The sequence below is a fragment of the Dromiciops gliroides genome, chromosome 3 (genome assembly GCF_019393635.1).
Source record: "Dromiciops gliroides isolate mDroGli1 chromosome 3, mDroGli1.pri, whole genome shotgun sequence".
NCBI classification, from domain to species: Eukaryota; Metazoa; Chordata; class Mammalia; order Microbiotheria; family Microbiotheriidae; genus Dromiciops; species Dromiciops gliroides.
Window position 1 is genome coordinate 645,173,980 of NC_057863.1, and position 20,706 is coordinate 645,194,685.

The 20,706-nt window shown below is 52.5% G+C and overlaps 1 protein-coding gene across 1 annotated transcript; it reads left to right on the forward strand.

The window, feature by feature from the left end:
* Positions 1 to 1,430: 1,430 nt before the first annotated feature.
* SLC8A2 (solute carrier family 8 member A2) lies at positions 1,431 to 19,676 on the forward strand. Its single transcript, XM_043992179.1, has 10 exons — positions 1,431 to 1,586; positions 4,793 to 5,504; positions 6,519 to 7,186; positions 8,691 to 9,113; positions 13,021 to 13,124; positions 13,537 to 13,554; positions 15,236 to 15,360; positions 15,604 to 15,703; positions 17,443 to 17,721; positions 18,182 to 19,676. Exons 2-10 carry the CDS (start codon positions 4,830 to 4,832, stop codon positions 18,556 to 18,558), a joined length of 2,769 nt encoding a protein of 922 aa, XP_043848114.1. The 5' UTR covers positions 1,431 to 1,586; positions 4,793 to 4,829; the 3' UTR covers positions 18,559 to 19,676.
* The last annotated feature ends 1,030 nt before the right edge of the window (positions 19,677 to 20,706 follow it).

The window sequence follows — 20,706 nt, forward strand, 5'->3', positions numbered from 1 at the left end:
GCTTGGCAGTGCCAGCTGGTTGGCCAACTTTACCCAGAGGAGAGGGACTGGGATGGGGGAAGGCTTGTCTCCCTTGAGGTGGCCAGAGAATGGAGTGAGGCTATAAAGGGGGGGGCTTATCTCCCCCTTTTCATGACTTCCGCCAAAGCTCCTCCTGCCCCAGGAAGCAGGAGGCCAGGACAGAGGGTGCCCTGGCGTATGAGACAGGGAGGCCAAAGAGAGGGCAAGTCCCTGGCGTTTTGGCTCACGGTGTCCCTGCTGCTGTGGTCCCCAGCCTCGGAGGATGCTATAATCTCTCCTCCTTCCACCTACTCCCCATGGTTAGGAGAAGCTTGGTCCTGGGGGAGGGGATGAGGCTTTTAGAGTCGTCCTCCCCCCAAGAGTACAGGCCTAGCCATATTTGGGTCGTGGGAAGGAGCAGCAGTCAGCCTTTGCCAGGGGGTAGGCTGGGGCCAGGGCTGGCACAACACCCTGGCATGCCTGCCCCTCCTGTTCCCTTGCTCCTGGAGGAAGGAGCCTGGACCCGATAGGGAGGGGCCTCTGCGATGGAGGGGGTTTAGCTGTTAAATAGGATTGGTGGGAAAAGTGACTGATTTGTATCTTAGCTGGGGACTGTGTGTGTGGCTCTGAGATCATATGAACCTGGGACTTAGTCAGTGTGTCTGAGTTTGTGTGAATGTGGTATTGTGCCTGAGTTTGTGTAAACCTGAGTGTGTGTGTGTGTGTGTGTGTGTGTGTGTGTGTGTGTGTGAGCCTGGGTTTGAGACTGGAACTCCCCTGGGAGTGACTGGAACTCTCATTCTCTCCACCTACCCTTCGCCCCCGGGCCCTTGGGCCCAAGTCCTCTCTCCCTCTCCCTGGTGCTGAATGTGAATCTGCACACCACCCGCTGTAGACAAAGGAGGGTCTCCGGTCCTTTCTCCTTCCCCCCCCCCAATCTCCTTTTCTCCGGGATCTCTCACACCTCCTCGGCCATCCCTCATCTCTGCTCTCTCCTCCTCTCGATAGGTCCTCTCCCTCCCTGCCCACCCCACCCCCAAAGCCCTCCCTCCCTTTCTCTCCCAGCCACCCACTTCACTCAGCTTTCCTCCTCCCCGGGCTCTCCAGCCCAAGCCTTCCCCTCCTCTTTCCCCTCTCCTCCCTCCTCTCCCTGAGCCCTGAGCCCTCCCACCTGCTCCTCTTCCCCTCCTTTCTCCTTTCCCAGCTGCCTCCCTCAGCTTGGTCCTCTCCCTCCTCCGTCTTCCTCCCAGCTTCCTCCTCCTTCCCTGGCTCTCCTCCCCTTTCCCGGTCCCTCTTCCTGCTCCTCTCCCCCACCTCCTTTCCCTCACTCCCCTCCCTCTCCATCCCTCCCCTCCCTTTCCCCAGCTCGCTCTCTCTTCTCTCTCTCTCTCTCTCTCTCTCTCTCTCTCTCTCTCTCTCTCTCTCTCTCTCTCTCTCTCTCTCTCTCTCCCCTCATCTCTCCCTGGCCCTGACTCCCTGTCTCTCTCCCTGTGTCTCATCTCCTCTCTTTTAATCTCTCCCTATCTCACTCTTCCTATCTCTGTCTCTTGCTCTCTGGTCGAGCGTTGTGATCCGAGAACCAGCAGGTAGGAGCCCCCTGAGCTGGGTAACAGACAGGGGCGGGGGAGTGGGATGGGAGGGAGATTATTGGTCACTGTTGGGGGATCCAGGACCCTAGGCTGCTATATGCTGGGGAAGGGGGGTGGTGTCCAAGACTAGTCTATGTATGGGGGATTGAGTCCCCCAGACTGCTCTGTATGAAGAGGATCAAAGCTTCCAGACTGGTCTGCAATGAAACTGGGGGCCCTCAAATAGTCTGTGTTGGGAAGGGAAGGTCTTAGTGAGTGATCTGTGCTAGGTGATGAAGACATGGCTTCCCAGGTCTTTCTGCCTCTAACCCTCCCCAGGGGGAAAAGGGGGAAGGATGATTTCTTGGGATTCTGGGGCACAGAACCCATATGCCCCCTCTGGCTCTTGGTACCTGTCTCTGGTCCTCTGTCTGTCTCTCTTGTGAGTCTGTATGCCCTATCTTCATGCCTGTCTTTCCATCTTTCTGTTTCTTTGTGCCGCTCCTGTCTTTATCTCTATTCTCCAGGTCTCTCTCTTTCTATCCCTGATTCCCCTCCCTCCCCTCTCTCATCTCTGTCTCCGTCTGTCTGTCTCTGTCTCTCCATCCCCTTCTCCCTCTCTCCCCTCTTCTTCCCCCCAGAGCCTGGTAAATCCCCGCCCACACATTCATCTCCACCCCCGCTTGCGGAGGCGGGTTTCAGGAGGGAGGGGTTTAAAATGAGAGGGGGCCCCATGACTGTTCCCACTACCTGAACTCACACCATCGTCAGATGGCAGGGTTTCCATCCTTTCCTCCTCTCCACCCTGGCTCAGTCTCTCTAGCTTATCCCCTAGCCATTCTCCATCCTTACCCCCACCCCCTGCCTCAGGTCTCCCTACAAGTCCTGACAGTGGTCTGACCTCCATCCTCCCCACCCTTGGGGGCTAGGTTGCCAAAAGAAGAGGGATCACAGATGAGGTTTCTGAGGAAATAGGTGGGAGGGAGGTCTTCTCGTTAACACATCCAATCCCCTGCCCCTGGAGGCCAATGTTTATTTCCTGAGAGGTTTGCTTAAGACAGTTCTTCCTGAAGCCAGAACTCCTCGTCCCATATTAGGTCCATTGAGAGGGGGTCGAAAAGATGGGGACAATGTGAAAATGACTGTGTTGTGAGCATGTGTATGTGTGTGGCTCTAAGTGGTGTCTGTGTGTCCCTGCGATTGTGTTTCAGACGGGTGACTGTGTGCCCAAGTGTCCATTTCAAATGGGTGGCTCTGTGTCTGTGTGTGTGTTTTCCTGGTGATATAGTTTCTGGTTGCATGTGGCCATCTGTATGGGCAATTATATGTTGGTATTCTCTAACCATTTTCAGTTATGGAGCTGTGTGATTTTAAGTTCATGCTAAAGAAACATCTGTAAGTGTGTGTGTGTGTCTGTCTGTGGGGGGGCTTGTTGTGCACCTGGCTCTGTGGCTGTGTTGGTGAATGTGTGTGTGTGTGAGACTGTGCTTGTGACCAAAGTTGGACATGGACTGTGGTTGGCAGGATGTGTGTGTGTGTGTGTGTGTGTGTGTGTGCACTTGTGTTCACTGGAGGGGGTTGTGCTCTTCACATTTCCAACTGGAAGACCCACTGGAATGAGGGTGATGCCTTGCACAAAGCCATAGACCCATAGTTGAACAGCTGCCTACCAGTCACATTCTCTCTCACACACACACACACACACACACACACACACACACACACAAGCATATGCCCAAAGATACACAGGCACCTGGAAGGAAGGGGAAACTTCCTGCCTGTCCCCATCCTGGCCCACAGCCCAGCCAGCAGTGAAAGATGGGGGTTAGACTATGGGAAAGACTTCCCAACAGCCTCAAAAGAAAGGATGTCCCTGACAAAGAGAACAGCCAGCCCCCTCCGGATTATATGATCCAGCCTCATGTGCCCTAGGATCTCAAAGCCCCGATCAGGTTTCAGGTCAACGTCAGGGAGAGAGAAAGGCTGATACCTCGAGGCATTAGGAATTGGGTGGTTGCTAAGAGGCTGGTTACTGAATGTGGGGGTAAACAGGGTACCCCCCCATTCTACCCCTGGGAAGTCCTTCCTACAAGTCTGCCCACCCTCCCTCCTGCTGCAGGATCAGGGACTCAGTAATGACTCAGTAAGAAGGAAGGTGGGACACAATGAGGCTGAGAGCAGGGGAGGGCAGGGGAGGGGGAACAGATACATTTTCTCTGAGTGCTCAGGGGACACCTAGTCTTGGCTTGGCCTCCCTCCTCTCCACTCCCCCCCCCCAGCTTTTAATACTCAGGGATTGGTTGCCATGACAGCTGGGAGGAGGTGGGAGCTGCTTCTGTCTCTTGTGTCTTGTACCATGCCTGTTACTGTCCCTATTCCCTTAGCCCAGGGGGTCCCAAATCACCATTCTGTAGGAACATGGGGTGTGGTGTGGGGGAGGGGGTTCCAAGCTAGGAATTCTGTCTCCCTCTTGTCTCTGCACTTGTCTGCCTCATCTGTCTTCCTGTGCCTGCTTGGTCTCTGTGTCTTTTCTTGTCTGTCTCACTTTGCCTCCACTCTCCATTTCTCCATGTCTCTCCTTTCTCTGCCTCTCTCAGTCTGTCCATCTGGTCTTTCCCTGTCTGTATCTTTATCTCTGTTTGGTCTCTGTCTTGTCTCTGTAGTCCCCCCTTCCTCCATCTCTCTTCTGCTCTCTCTCTCTCTCTCTCTCTCTCTCTCTCTCTCTCTCTCTCTCTCTCTCTCTCTCTCTCCCTCTCCCCCTATGTCTCTCGGCGTGTTTGTCTCTGACTCTCCCTCACTCTCTTTGCCTGGTCTCTGTGTCTCTCTCCCTCCCTGGTTTTGGTTTTGGGGTTTTTTGGGTGTTTTTTTTTTGCCTTGGTCATCGAGGTGTGGCTGTCCCCACCTAGTTTTTTCTGGTTCTCTCATTCTATTTCTGCTTCATCTCTGTGTGGCTCTCCCTCTGTTTTTGAGAATCCTCCTTGAATCTGAAACCCCAGTAAGTGTGTGAAGAGAGACTAATTGAGTCAGAGCCATATTCCATTCCCCTTTCCCCTTCAGGACCATGGACTGGGGAGGAGAGAGGGTAGAATTTATCTGTTTTCTGACTCTCTGAGGGTGTGTTTTCATCTCTGTGTATCTCTGTGTCCATGCCAATATCCCCATCTCTGTGCCAGCCCTTCCCTAGCCATCTCACCTGACTGCCCTTGTTCATCTCTACCCAACAGACCAGGTTCATTCTGCGGTCCCTTTTGCTGTCTCTCTATGGCTCCCTCACTAGCCCTGGCCGGGGCTGCCCTCCTGGCAGGTGTGGCCCCTTGCTCTGGGGACACCCCTGCTTCAGCCTCCCCGCCACCAACCTCAAGTCCCAATGCGAGCCAGGAGAGCAGTTGCCCTGGTTCTACACGCTGTCAGCCCGGTGTCCTGCTGCCCGTGTGGGAGCCAGATGATCCATCACTGGGAGACAAAGCTGCCAGGGCTGTGGTCTACTTCGTGGCCATGGTCTACATGTTCCTGGGCGTGTCCATCATCGCTGACCGCTTCATGACCTCCATTGAAGTCATTACATCCAAGGAGAAGGAGGTCACTGTAACCAAGAGCAATGGCGAGACCAGTGTGGGCACCGTACGCATCTGGAATGAGACCGTCTCCAACTTGACTCTCATGGCGCTGGGCTCCTCTGCCCCAGAGATCCTGCTCTCAGTCATTGAGGTGTGTGGCCATAACTTCCAGGCTGGGGAGCTAGGGCCAGGCACCATAGTGGGCAGTGCCGCCTTCAACATGTTTGTGGTCATTGCCGTTTGCATCTATGTGATCCCACCTGGAGAGAGCCGACGAATCAAGCACCTGAGGGTCTTCTTTGTCACGGCCTCCTGGAGCATTTTTGCTTACATCTGGCTCTACCTCATCCTAGCTGTCATTTCTCCTGGGGTCGTCCAGGTAAGCCTATGGTCCAGGGAAATGTTCCACCAAACCCAGGCTGGTCCTCTTGATAACCCCTCCTTCCTTGCTGCTCCAAGGATGGCTTGCCCAACTCCAAATCCCCACCCACTGCCTCCCCTTGCCACCCTATCTGACTCTATAGGATTCTGATATCTACCTCAAAGTGGTCCAAGTAAGCTCCCCTAAACCTGCCTGCTGTCTTGGTCTCTGTCCTTAACCTGCTGCCTGGGTCACCCACTGCCCCCTTCCCTTCTGGCCCAACCACCTCTATTCCCTGCTCTCAAAACCGCAGGTCTGAAATCACCAGATTCCAAACCCACCATTTATAGGCATAAAAATCATAGTTCACAGTTATAGAATGCTTTAAAACTTTAAAGATTGTTAGCTCCTCCTTCCTCTCCCCTCCAGAACTATGGGGGAAGGGGAAGAGGAGACATCAGAATCTTTTATAAAGGATTATGGGGAGGGGGTGGGGGGAGGGAAAGGAAAATCCTGTCTTCCTGAGTCTCTCTTCCACAACTCTCTTTTCTTTGTATTTTATCCAGATGGAATAGATGATTTTTTCCACTTTTACCCCTCCAGTCAAAAGAGCAAGGAAGTAGATGAAGCTTGAGGGTCCTCTCAGAGCAGGGACAGTTATCAAGGAGACAAGAAGACAGACAGAAAGACATAGAGATGAGTGAGACATCATGGAGAGAGGGAAAGATAAGGCCAGAGAGGAGGGAGGAAGAGAGAGAGACCGACAAGGAGAGTGAGGACTAAGGAGGCAGACAGAGATAAGGAGAAGGAGATATATAGAGATGAGGAGAGAGATGGCTGAGGATGGAGAGTGACAAAAACTGATCTGGAGGGAAAGATGGGGAGGGGGGAGGGGATTGAGAAGGAAGAAGGGAAGGAGAGACAGAGACATTGACCTGTGAAGGCACAGAACAGGAGAGGGGAGTCTCTGGCTCCCTCTTCACCATCTTTTCTTCCTTGTCCTGTCCCTTTCCCACTGTGCTTTGCCCCCAGGTGTGGGAAGCCCTGCTCACTCTGGTGTTCTTCCCGGTATGTGTGGTCTTTGCTTGGATGGCCGACAAACGCCTGCTTTTCTACAAATATGTCTACAAGCGTTACAGGGCAGACCCCCGAAGTGGCGTCATCATTGGAGCTGAGGGGGACTACCCCAAGGGCATTGAGATGGACGGCACCTTTGTGGGGCCAGACCATCACCGGGTAGAGGCTGGGATCGGGCCAGGGCCGAGCCCTGAAGACCGGGAGCTGGATGAGAGCCGGAAGGAGGTGATTCAGATTCTCAAGGACCTGAAGCAGAAGCACCCAGACAAAGGCCTGGACCAGCTGGTGGGCATGGCCAACTACTATGCCCTTCTCCACCAGCAAAAGAGCCGGGCTTTCTACCGCATTCAGGCCACACGCCTCATGACTGGTGCTGGCAACGTGCTCCGGAAGCATGTGGCTGATGCCTCCAGGAAGCCAGCCCTGCTTGATGGTCCTGACGATGAGGAGGAGGATGGGGCCAGCCACATCTTCTTTGAGCCCAGTCTATACCACTGTCTGGAGAACTGCGGCTCTGTCATGCTCTCTGTGGCCTGCCAGGGTGGGGAAGGGAATAGCACCTTTTATGTTGACTACCGGACTGAGGATGGCTCTGCCAAGGCTGGATCAGACTATGAGTATAGGTGAGATCCACCCTCCTCCCCCATCAGCCATTCAATGCCCCTACCCCCACCCCCAGCCTACTTTCTCCCGGACTGGCATTCCTTAAGCCATTCACAGACTTTTTTGTTCTGCCATCAAGCATCATTGGGGCTGACCAACTCCTATAGACCGCCTCTGTTCTTGGTGGGTGATTTAGGAGTTGGGGGTATGTGTGTATGTGGGGAGGGGAAGGAATTTATCTGAGGAGAGTAGAAGAGTCATAGTGACAGAGATATTTTTAGGATGGAAGTGGAATTTTTGTAGCTAGGATCCTGTGTTCCCAAGGGACCCTGGCCCAATGCAGACATTTGGGGGTGGGGAAGGAGGAGCAATCTCCTTGAAGACAGATTATTTCAAAAATCAAAGATTTTCCTCCAAGTGGGGAGTTCCTAATGAGGAAACACCCTTCAGTGATGCAATTCACCACTTTCTCTTCAACTTTATGTCAGGGAGCTGAGTGAGGGCTCTGAGAGGTGACTTCCTCCACTCAGGACCACATAGCTGGGATGTGTTGGAGACAGAATTTGAACCCGTCTCTTCCTGACTTGGAGACCAGCTCTCTAGCCACTATCCTAATGGCTGCCTCATTAATGGAAATCAATTAATTATTATGTGTCACGCACTGGTGGGAAGCACCCCCTTTCCATTAGGGACCAAGATAGGAACTGAGCCTGTGATCTCATTGCTATTGGGAACTCCTAAATGAGAGAACTTTTTCTTCTAGAGCAGATCAACACAGGCTCTGCCCTGAGGGTCTTCTGGCCACTCAGGCTGGATGCCCTTCATGGATCGCCAGTTCCTATTCCATGTGACTTTGCTGACCCCCAACCCCACCCCAGCCCTTAGATGAACTTGGGGGTGACTGAACACAGGAACCCCTAGGGTGACTCTTGGGGGAAAAGGGAGGAAGTTTCCCATCTCACTAGGGAGGAGGGGCTTCTTCTCAGCCCCTTCGAGGAACCCTCTGAGAACCCTCCAGGCCTGGAGAGAACCTAGGACCGCCCAAGTGTGGGGCTCCCCCTAGTCAGTCACTGGAGGAGTTGGGGGAGGGAATTGGGAAGGCAATCCAAGAAAGGGAGTCTGCCGAAGAGAGAATGCAGAGGTGGAAAGGAGTAAGCTATATTCTCTTTTAACACCTGGGAGCTGTGAGTCTCCTCTCCTCTCCTCCCCAGCTAGACTGGAGGGGTGGAGGTGTGTGTGGGGGGACTCTCTGAGGGTGGGGCCTTGGGCTGTTCCTTCACAGTCTCCCCTAGATTTATAAGCACTTTGGGAGGTATTTGGTTGCTAGGTTAAGACTCCTGGCTTTGCCTCAACTCCGGATGCACGACTTTGGGCAAATTCCTTCCCTTCTCCGGGCCAAGATTTCCTCACTTGTAAAAGGAGGGGATTGGACTAGCATCCCCAAGGTTCTAAAAGGAAGATTCTAACATGCAGGGCATTTATGATAACTCCTGTTGTTTTTCCCCCCCCATGAATCCCACAAAGTGAAGGCACATTGGTTTTCAAGCCCGGTGAGACCCAGAAAGAGCTGCGCATTGGCATCATAGATGACGACATCTTTGAGGAAGATGAACACTTCTTTGTCCGGCTGATGAACCTGCGGGTTGGAGATGCCCAGGGCATGTTCGAGCCAGATGGCGGTGGGAGGCCCAAGGGCCGGCTAGTATCCCCAGCCCTTGCCACAGTCACCATCCTGGATGACGACCACGCAGGCATCTTCACTTTCCAGGACAGGCGGCTGCATGTTAGCGAGTGCATGGGCACTGTGGATGTCCGAGTGATCCGCAGCTCAGGGGCCCGAGGGACTGTTCGACTGCCCTATCGCACAGTGGAGGGCACGGCTCGTGGTGGGGGTGTCCACTATGAGGATGCCTGCGGGGAGCTCGAGTTTGGAGACGACGAGACCATGTGAGGGACTGTGAGCTGATGGGGGAGAGGGGAGGGCTAAGAGACTCACACCCAGTGGACCAGAGGGGTGGTGTCCCTAGAGACAGGGCACATCCCCAGGGAGAAGGGGATATTTACAGAGAAATTGAGGCAAAGGCCCAGAGAGCATGACATTCCAGCTGGCTTTGTTCCAGGGGTGGAACAGGAGTCCTTGGGCAGGGGGGAAGGGGCCCCATGTGCCACTCTCATGCAGGGAGGGTTTTCTGGCTGGGGATGGGACATCAGCTCTCTTCCTTCTTCTTGTATCCTCTCTCCTAATTAGCCATGTTTGCCAATAGGCCCCATAGGGGGCCGGTGAGTGACTCACTACAGGCTGGGTTGGCAGAGGAATCGAGATGAAGAGGAGAAGAGGGGGGAGCAGGGAGGAACTGAGGAGAGCATTGGACCCCAGAAGGTTACAGATGGCCAGGGCTGGAGAGTGGTGGGAGAGAAAAGCCCAGGCCCTGGGTGGGCAGAGAATGTTTTCAGAACTGATGGCAGAGCAGGTGGGATGGAGGCTGGAATGGAAGGACTTCCTGAGGTAGATTCCCCAAACCTGGCCCCTTCTCCCCACTCTCTAAAGCCCCTAAATATAAATGTACAGATTTGGTCTGAATCTGAGGCTTCATTAATGTGGGAATTCCCAGTGTAGAAATGCCCTTCATTGATTTAGGTTAGCAACACATCTGGAACTTATAGCATTAGCTACCTAGATCACTGAAAGTTTGAGTCATTCAGCAGGCAAAATGTGTCAGAGGTAGCATTTGAACCCAAGTCTGCCTGACTTCAGGGCAGCCCTCTCTCCACTATTACAGGATGCCTCTCAAAAATGTCCAGCTCCGTGTACACACATGGAGAGAGGTCTAGAGGCAGAGACATGGGGTGAGACACAGAGACACATGAAAAATTCAGACACATTTACACATAAAGGGGCCTGGAGGTAGAGACAAGGGGAGAGACACAGGAATGCAGAGATAAGTGCCAGAGGGAGATATGTGAGGACAGAGCTACAGGGACATGGACACCCTGAGACAGGACAATCAGACATGTGTAAATATGCAGAGTGACATCGATGCCCATGGATACAGAGACCCATTAACAGTCATAAGAAGAATTCCTGTGTGAGCCTCTCTCCTCTTTTTCTCAATCTCTCTTTCTCCCCAGCTTTCTCTTTCTCCCTTCCTCTCTCCCTTTCTCTTTCCCTCATCTTTCTCTCTCCCATTCTCTTTCTTCCCATTTCTTTCTCCTTCCCTCTCTTTTCCTCTCTCTCCTTTCTCTTTTTTCTCCTTCCCTATTTCTCCTGCCTCTCTCATTCCTTCTTTTTTCCCTTTCTCCTTCCTCGTTTTCCTCTCTCCCCCTCCACTCTCTTCTCATCTCTCTTTCTCCTTACTTCTCTTTCCCTTTTTCTCCTTCCTTTCTCTCTTTCTTTCTCCTTCCCTATTTCTCCTGACTGTCTTTCTTCTTCCTCTCTTTACCTTTTTATTTCTCTTTCTCCTCTCCCTCTCCATCTCCCTCTCCCTCTCTCTCTCTCTCTCTCTCTCTCTCTCTCTCTCTCTCTCTCTCTCTCTCACACACACACACACACACACACACACAAGCACACACACATGAACATGATCACGCACACAGACTCCATCCATCATTTTCCACCCTCGCACTGCCACCGAGGAAGCTGCCAGCCCTTGCCTTCTCTCCCTCCACCCTCCATTCCAAAGACAGAGATGGAGCTGGAGCCCTCCCAGCTGCTGCCTGAGCCTTCTGTTCATAGATCTGGGCAACAGAGCTTCATCCCCCATCCTCCCCCACCAAAATCACTGTGCACCAGGGCTCCTGTGTCACAGACAAGGTGGAGAGAGACATCGAGAGAGATACAGACAGAGGCAGAGACAGAGAGGGAGAATTTCATGGATACAGGGAGACACAGGGAGTGTCATTCTCGGGAAGCCAAGATCTTGTCAAATTTCACACCTTTCTCCTGTTTCATGACCCTGCCCTTTCCTGTCCTCATTCAGCCTGGATGCATGAGGGTGTGTGTGTGTGTGTGTGTGTGTGTGTGTATGAGAGAGAGAGAGAGAGAGAGAGAGAGAGAGAGAGAGAGAGAGAGAGAGAAAGAGAGAGAGAATAAATGAAGGGGCAGCTAGGTGGCGCAGTAGAAAAAGCACTGGCCCTGGATTCAGGTGACATTTGACATTTCCTAGCTGTGTGACCCTGGGCAAGTCACTTAACCCTCATTGCCCTGCCAAAAAAAAAAGAAGAGAATAAATGAGAGTATAGGTGACCAAGATCTAAGAGGGGAGTCCAGGGACCTCGGTTTGGATCCATGTGCTGTCCCTTAATAGCTATGTGACGTCTCTGATCAATTACCTTTACCTCTTTGGACCACAGTTTCCTTTTCAGCAAAATGAGGGAGTTGGATTAGATTAGTTCCCCTTCAGCTCTGAGAATCCAAGCAGTTTCAGAAATCTGTATTCAGCACCTTGGAGAGCCCCTCCCAGACTTTAGAGTGATTTCTGGGGGTAGCTTTTCCTCCCACCTACAGGAGTTTAAAATATATAGAAGGGAAAAGAGAAGGTGAGTGGGAAGCTGGGTATTGGAGTGGGGTGATGTGTGTGTATGTGCATGCACGAGCATGTATGTGCATACACATATGCACACACAGCTCATGTGAATCTATGACAGTCGTGTGGATTGTGTCACAACTAAACTTTGTGTGTCCCTCAGCACAGGACTCTGAACAGAGTAGGCACTTAAATTTTAGTTGAATTAAACTCCACCAAATGGGTGTGCATACCCGTGCTATGTGATTCTGTAAGTGCTGTTTCTGGTGACAGTGTTGTTGAGTGTAATGTGGTGCGGTTGTGTGTTTTATGGTGCTCTGGTTCTTTGTGTTGTGTACCACTGTGATCCGGTGGCAAATGCGTGGCTGTATCTGTGTTATATGTGCGTCACCATGGACTACAGTGTGCTTATTGTGTGACTGTGTTGGTGTCTACAAAGTCTACAAAGCACTTTTATAGACATTATCTCATTTAAGCCTTCTAATAACCCTGTGAGTACTACAGATGTTGTGCCCACTTTAAAGATGAAGAAACTGAGGCTTAAGAAGGGAATGTTTCATAGGATCATAGATATAGAGCCAGAAGGGACTTCAGAAGCCATTTAGTCTAACTTCTTCATTTTACGGATGGGAAAGTAAGGTGTTAAATGATTTGCCCAGGGTAACAAAATGGTCAGTTCATCAAAGCTGGATGACCTGGAAGCTGGGTCTTTTGATTCTACAGTCAGCATTCTTTCCGTTGTATTACACTTGCCCAGGGTCACACAGCTAGTAAATTTTGGGTGTGGGACACAAAGCTTTTAGGTGTCTGCTGACACTGTGCGCGTCATGATTTCCCCCGTAGCTTTTACTGTGTATTGAGCGGTTGTACGATATGGGGACAGTATGACATGATTGAATGTTAATGTGTGTAATTATATTAGTTTTTGTGTTATGCAGTGAGGTGCCGGTGTTTTATGACACCATGTGTCTATTTTGTGTGTTTTGTGACACTGTCAGTGATGTTCAGTTGGACACAGTGTCTGTACTTGTTGTGAGATTCTGTGTATGTGTGTGATGCCACTGTGTGAACTGCAGTGTTTGTGTTGGGGTCTATGACTGTGAGGCATCTTTCTCTCTGTTTCCCCCCTTCCCAAATCTGAGCCCAGTTCCCACAGTGATGGAGATGCTGAAAAACCAATTAGTTTCCAATTAATCCCCATGCAACCCAGGAGCTATTAGGGGTGGATAAGAATCAGAATCTGAAGGCTTAGGAGGAAGCAGCTTGGAGAGAGTCCCTCAGGGCTGGACCACAGGGAGTCCACCCTTTGTCGCTCTCCTTTCTCCAACCAGGAAGACTCTCCAAGTGAAGATAGTAGATGATGAGGAGTACGAGAAGAAGGACAACTTCTTCATCGAGCTGGGACAACCCCAGTGGCTGAAACGAGGGATCTCAGGTGGCTATGGCTGCTCCGGGGGGTCGGGGAGAGTCAAAGGGGCTGGGCCAGGAGATGGCAGTGTTCAGTTTAGTAAATGAAGAAAGGTGTAGAGGGATCAGACCTGGGAGGGTGGATAAGGGGCATAGGTGTGGGTGGGCAGGGGTTTGGGGGGGGCATGGAGAATCAAGGATGGATGGGGATGGAAGTGGCCCTTAGGGGAAAGGGGCACAAGATAGGACCAAGGAAACAAGGGTAGGGTCCCTAGGCGCTGATCAGAATCATGGACAGTGTACAAAGCCCTGTTCTCTTCTGGGTAGAGTGGGTGGAATAGTGGATGGGTTAAAGGGGATGGGTGTTTGAGGAAATGGGATCATCTCAAACAAGACCCAATTAACACCCTTTCCTTCTCTGTCTCTGTATCTCTTTTCAGCTCTCCTGCTCAATCAGGGTATGTAAGCTCTGGTGACAAAGGGCTGAGACTGCTGGGAGGGCAATATTGGGGCTGAGCTCTTTTTTCAGATTCTTGGAGGTGAGATTGTTTTTAAAGGTAAAATTGGGCTGGGATTAGAATTGGCACGTGGGCACGATTGGGGTAGGGTCATAGTTAGATTTAAGGTTTGTGCTCAGATGAATTGATTGACGATTAGGATGAATTTTGGGGTCAAGTTTAAGATTGAGTAGGAAATTGAATCCAGGGTCCACTTTGGGGTCAAGCTTTGACTTAAATTTAGAGCTAAGATCAAATTTTGCCTTAGGATTCAGGATAAGTTAGGGTTGGTGTCTCAGCGACTGTCAAGAGTCAAGGTCAGATTAATGGTTAGGGTTTGGACTATATTCAAGGGGCAGCTAGGTGACTCTGTGGATAGAGCACTGGCCCTGGAGTCAGGAGGACCTGAGTTCAAATACAGCTTTAGACATTTACTAGCTGCATGACCCTGGGCAAGTCACTTAACTCTAATTGCCTCCCCCACTAAAAAAGGACTATATTCTAGGTTAATCTGAGCATGGATAGGATTTGGGGGGGGGGCAATGGGGGTTAAGTGACTTGCCCAGGGTCACACAGCTAGTAAGTTTCAAGTGTCTGAGGCCAGATTTGAACTCAGGTACTCCTGAATCCAGGGCCAGTGCTTTATCCACTGCACCACCTAGCTCCCCCAAATCATAGAATTTTGATCATCAGGCTTGATTCGTGCAGCAACATCAAAGTCAGGATCAGGGTTAGGGTTGAGTAAACTTCATTTACCCCCTGGCTCCTCCCCCATCTTCCCCTCCACTCCATAAGCTTTTTCTTGCTTCTTTTATGCGAGATACTTTGCCCCATTCCCTTTCCCTTAGGGTTAGGCTTGATACTGGTCTGAAGATGGCATTCAGGTCAGGCTTAGATTTAAGACATTTGTATTAAAGTTAGGTTTCAAATTTGATCTGGATTAAGGAAGGGGTCTTGTTTCAAGTTGAATGTGGTTTTGAAGTGAAGATGCACCATTTTGTGGGAGGCTTGAGGTCAGCCTAGATCTAGAGTTCGCCTTCAGGTGAGCATCTGGGGATGATTTGAAATCTTAGCATGTGATGTAATATTGTCTGGCTGGGGAGGTGAGCCACTCCCCCCTCCCAACTTTCCAAAAACCTTCCAAGTTGGAAAGAAGCCAGGAGTTGAGGATGGGACTCACTCTGGAAAGCCAGAGGAGCTCCCAAGGAGGAGAGGGCTCTGCGGGACAGGGAAGATCCAAAGGCTTTGGGGAGAGGTAGGGAGAGACTCTAGTAAGGGCCCTGAAGGCAAGAAAGAGTTGGGAGAGGTGGAGAGGCAGGAAAGAAAGAATGGAGCCTGGGACATTTGGGGACCATCCTAAAGGAACAGCAGAGGATATGTTGAGGCAATCAGTTAATTAATTAATTAGTAATTGTTAATTACATAGCTGATCAAATTAATTAATAATGAATATATTAATGAGCTGGGAGGCTAAGGCTGGGCCTGGGCTGTTGTGGTCTGAAAGCCAGGCTGAGGGACTATCAAAGGTCTGTTCTGCTTCACCCCTCCTGGGGCCTGAAGCAGCCACGCCTTCCCAGAATCTAACCTTCATCCTTCACACTGCAACCGAATCCCCCACCCCTCCCTTCGACCTGTGCCTTAGGGGATGGAGACCGAAAACTGACTGCAGAAGAAGAGGAGGCCCGGAGAATTGCAGAGATGGGGAAGCCGGTCCTGGGTGAGAACTGCCGCCTCGAAGTCATCATCGAAGAATCTTATGATTTTAAGGTGATGGCTGCAGGGGATTGGAGCCTGGGGACATGGGGTGGAAGAGCAGGGAGTCCTGGGGATGAAGGGGTAGAGGAGCAAAGGATCCTGGAAGGGAGGCTACCTGGTGGCTGCCCTTTGATCAGTACCATGGAGAGCGCCCACACTCACTCCCCTTCTGGTTGAAGCTGGAACTGGGGGGAGTGGGGGGTAGACTCGAGACTCGAGTTCTCAGAGACCGACATGCTGCCTCCTTGCCCTCAGAACACAGTGGACAAGCTCATTAAGAAAACAAACTTGGCTCTGGTGATTGGTACTCACTCATGGAGGGAGCAGTTTCTAGAAGCCATCACCGTCAGTGCAGGTACCACTCCCCCCGCCCCCACTCCCCACTCCCCAAGATTAGGAAATGGATAGAAACATGTTGTTTTCTCCTTCTTTTTTTTGGTGAGGCAATTGGGGTTAAGTGACTTGCCCAGGGTCACATAGCTAGTAAGTGTCAAGGGTCTGAGGCCAGATTTGAACTCAGTTTCCCCTGAATCCAGGGCCCGTGCTCTATCCACTGCGCCACCTAGCTGCCCCTTCTCCTTCCTTCTTGAAGAGGACCATGATATTGGGAGGTGATGTCATGACTTGCAGTGAATTGGATTTAAGTGAGGCAGGGCTATGCAAAGCCATCAACCTCACTCTCTCCTCCAGAGCCATCTGGGTCCACTGGCAAGATCAGGACAGCTGGGGATGGTTCTGGATGTTTGAGACAGTTGGGATTAAGTGACTTGCCCAGGGTCACACAGCTAGTAGTGTCAAGTGTCTGAGGCCAGATTTGAACTTGGTTCCTCCTGATTCCAGAACTTATGCTCTATCTGCTACACCACCTAGCTACCCCATAGAAATATGGAGAGAAGGGGAGGAGCGAGCGAGCGAGAGAGAGAGAGAGAGAGAGAGAAACAGGGAGAAAGAGAGAGACACAAAGACAGAGACAGACAGAGGTAGAGAGAGACAGAGACAGACAGAGAAGAGACACAGACACAGAGAAAAAGAGACAGAGAGAGAGGCAGAGAGACAGGGAGATACAGAGAGAGAAAGAGAGAGAGAGAGAGACTCAAGAAGATAGGGGGAGAAAGATAGGAAAGAGGGAGGGAAGACAGAAAAGAGAAAGGAAGAGTGAGAAAGAGTGGGGAGTCCAGATGCCTAGAGCCTAGCCCCAACTCTCTGTTTGATGTTGGGTCCAGACCTGTGTCTGGGCCTTGGTTTCTCTCTCTCCCTCTGTCTTTGAAATGAGGTGCTTGGCCTTGGTGGTGCACTCTTCTTGGATCTGACATTCTGTGAGTACAGACAGATTAGGTGTGGGGGGTGGGGAGGCAGACCAGAGGGAGGGGCCAACAGTGAAATGGGGGGGGGGAGGCTCCTCGAGGACTGGAGTGTGGGGAGGGTCAAGAGCACATGAGGAGGGGCTGGGCACCCCCAAGTTTCAGTTATTGGGGTAAGACCCCATGGATGCCTCAGGAGCATCAATGACATCTCTTCCTCTTCTTCCTCCCTATCCCCCCCCAGACCTCAGAATGGCAGTGTTGCCCCTCCCTCCCAGGGGACCAGAGAGCAGCAAGACCCCAGAGTGTCACCCTCTTCTAAATCCTCACCCTTGATCTCCTATTAGGAAGAAACTAGGACTGAGCCATGTGGAGATGAGAGAAAAGTTAGTTTCTAGGACCCCAGGAAAAAGGGTGTAAAACAAATCAAAGTAGCCAGACAGTAGAAACCAGCAATGGGGATTAAGAACCAGGGAATAGAGACCAGAAGAAATGACGTCTAATAGGTGCTCTTAGAAATGACATCCAGGGGTAGCTAGGTGTCGCAGTGGATAGAGCACCGGCCCTGGAATCAGGAGTACCTGAGTTCAAATCCGGCCTCAGATACTTAACACTTACTAGCTGTGTGACCTTGGGCAAGTCACTTAACCCTAATTGCCTCACTAAAAAAAAAAAAAAAGAAATGACATCCAGGAGAAAGAAGGGTGAGGGAGCCTCTAAAATGAGTCAGGGAGCACCCAGAAGACCAAGCCCACTGGCCCTGCCCTCTGATGAGGCTTGTCCTGTTGCATAGGGGATGAGGAAGAGGAGGAGGATGGGACGAGGGAAGAGCGGCTTCCCTCCTGCTTCGACTACGTGATGCACTTCCTGACTGTCTTCTGGAAGGTGCTTTTTGCTTGCGTCCCCCCAACTGAGTACTGCCATGGCTGGGCCTGCTTTGGAGTCTCCATCTTGGTCATTGGGCTCTTGACTGCCCTCATTGGTGACCTGGCTTCCCACTTTGGCTGCACAGTTGGCCTCAAGGACTCTGTTAACGCAGTGGTCTTTGTGGCCCTTGGGACGTCCATCCCAGGTACTAGGGTGAAGGGCAGAGAGGATGGGGGAGGGGCATGGGAGGGGGGCATGGAGGAGAGGAGGAAAACACTGAGGCCGACTGAGACTGAGACAGACACAGAGAGATACTGAAGGGGGCAGAGACTGAGAGACAGGAGAGAGAGGGGCCGAGGAGGAAAGGACTAAGGGAGACAGACTGAGAGAGTCTGAAAGTAGAGAGAAATGGGTGGTCGGTCAGGAAGAGGGAGAGAAAAGAGATGGAGACAGAGGAAAAAACAGAAGAAGGGACTGACAGAGTCTGAGATGGGGAGACCGAGAGGCAGACACCCAGAGGGAGACAAAGGGAGAGGACAAAGGGGACCTGGGGAGACCCAGAAGCCCAAAGGGAGAGGCTTTGGCAGAGACAAGAGCAGGGCTGGGGAGGAAGTTGGGTTGCCTTGGGAGGCCTGACAGCCTCTCCCCCGGCCCTCCCCCGACAGACACGTTTGCCAGCAAGGTGGCGGCCCTGCAGGACCAGTGCGCTGACGCTTCCATCGGCAACGTGACTGGATCCAACGCTGTGAACGTCTTCCTGGGCCTGGGCGTAGCCTGGTCGGTGGCCGCTGTCTACTGGGCGGCCCAGGGCCGGGCCTTTGAGGTGCAGGCTGGAGCCCTGGCCTTCTCCGTCACACTCTTCACCATCTTTGCTTTTGTGGCCGTCTCCGTGCTGCTGTACCGCCGGCGGCCCCACATTGGGGGCGAGCTGGGGGGGCCCCGGGGGCCCAAACTGGCCACAACAGCCCTCTTCCTGGGCCTCTGGCTGCTCTACATCCTCTTTGCCAGCCTGGAGGCCTACTGCCACATCAGAGGCTTCTAGAAGATGCGGCTGCCCCACCTCCGGGCAGCCCTCCTGCCCTGCCCGTCCTAAGGATCTATGACCACACCCAGGGCTCCTGGGGGGGTGGCGTATCCAATCCCAGGGAGCCCTCTCCCTTCTCCCTTCCTAAGGATATTGCCATACCCTCCACCCCCTGCTTCTAGGCTGGGATGCCTACCCCAAGCTCCAGAGATAGCGCCTCCTCTGACAAGCCTTCCCAGCCTTCCTGACCGGAAGAGCTACTGCCGCAGCTGGGCACTGCCCAGAGTTCCCCTTCCCCTCCCCGCTCCTCCCCAAGGCTGCCACTTGCAGGGAGATCTCCCTGTCCTCAGAATACTGCCAGGCTTGGGCTCCCAGGCCACCCCGCCCACCAAGGCCGCTCGACCTCCCCTTCCTGACAATCTCCCGTCACACCCATGGCTTCCAGCCCCCCCTCCATGGCCTGCTCCCCTCCCAGGCACCACCTCCAGGGAGCTCTGCTGTCTTAGTCCAAGAATCTACTGCCATCCACTAAGTCTTCTGGGGATGCTCATTCAGAGAGTGCATCTAATGGCTCCCGGAGGGCCCAGAAGCTCCTTCCCCCAAGGACCCCCCTTCCAAAGAGTCACGTTCCCCCCTCTCACCAGCCTTAGAGCCTCTTGCCATAGCCCCAAGGTTTCTGGGAACGCTCTTGGGGCTGCCTTCTCTGGAGAGTTCCCCAGCTCCTCAGCTCCCTGCTCCTGCCCTGTTCTGGCTCCTTGGGCCCCACTCCCATTCCTTAGCCTGTCAATGCCTCTCCTGGTGGGGTGGACAGAGCCCCCATGCCCAAAATCAGGAGAACTGGGTTCTAGTCCCCTCAAACTCCATATGTGACCTGGGGCAAGTCTTTTTTCCCCTCTGGGTCATGGTTTCCCTCCACTGTCGAATGGGAGAGGGGATTGAGGGGACTCTCCTTATCTGGCCCCTGCCCTGCTCAGGCCAGGGCAGAAGAGGCATGACTCGGGCCCCTTGACACCTGGGGATTGGAATGCATTTTGCACCTGCAACTTTGAACATTCCAGCAGCCCCTGCTTGTCCTGCTACCTCTGGGCCCCGGCTGGGAACGGGAGAGGGGTGCAGGGGTGGGGGGGTGTATATAGTGTGGGATGCGGGGTGGGTGGGAGGGTTGCATGATTGGGGGGGACAGAATTGCTGCAGGGGGAGGGAGGGAGGGCAAGAGCCCTCCAAGTCTGTCCCCTCCCCCTCTAAGAACAGGCCTTGTAAATCAGAGCAGGGGAAGGGGAAATGGAGAAAGGAAGCCCAAGACAGGGCCAGATCAAGGGACTAGAACCAGAGAAGACCCTCCCCACTCATATATGCATATACACTCCCTCCCTGAAAACTGCCCCGAAAGAAAAACTAGAGGGTTTTAAGGGACCAGCACTATCTGACAGCCATAGCTGCCATCCCTGCCCCTGGGGGGGATGGGCTCAGGGGAGGAGGTCCTGTTTTTAACTTTAACTTTGGAGGCTCCATGTCTGTTGGTCTTCTGCATTTTCTTACTGTGGACTTTGTTCCAATCCCCTCCCCAAGTTCTCTGGGGTCGGATGGCCCTAAAGTGGGGAGGGGGGAGAGTGTGGGGCTGGAGAGAGGGCCCTGGGCTTACCAGAACTCTTGCCTCTGTCTTCTCTCTCCTCCTGTGCCCCACCCTGTCTCTTTCTCCTTCCCTCCATACCTCCCTCCCTCCCCATCTCTATGATTTCTGCAAAAGTTGACATAAAACTTTGGAATTCTGCCTGTGAGGTGCCATCTTTGGGGGGAGGGTGGGAATGAGGAGGAGGAGGAGGGCAAGGATCAGGGAGGAACCAGGGGCCTCTTTTAGCCACCCCCATAACCTTTACTAGCTGGACAGTTAAGTGTGAAAGATCAATATAGATACCCAAGTCAAAGAGAAAAGCCCCCATAGAAACCTCACTACCCCAACCATACCTGGTCACACCTATAGTTTAGCGAAATGCACCCATCTTCTACAAGCCATGCCCACGTTCTAACTAGGTGCACCCCTATTCTAGCTATTCGCACTTAAATCTCACTAGCTGCAACTAGTCCATTAGATGGGACCATCTGCTCTTAGCACTCCTAAGAGCCTCCTGTTGGTGTTGTGGGAGGAGGAAGAGCTCTGTGGCTTAC

Excerpts from the sequence above, each read along its gene's own strand:
- SLC8A2 (XM_043992179.1), top strand. The coding sequence starts at position 4,830 with ATGGCTCCCTCACTAGCCCTGGCCGGGGCTGCCCTCCTGGCAGGTGTG. Across the intron at positions 15,361-15,603 it reads AAGAATCTTATGATTTTAAG|AACACAGTGGACAAGCTCAT; the intron begins GTGATGGCTGCA and ends CCTTGCCCTCAG. Across the intron at positions 17,722-18,181 it reads CCTTGGGACGTCCATCCCAG|ACACGTTTGCCAGCAAGGTG; the intron begins GTACTAGGGTGA and ends CTCCCCCGACAG.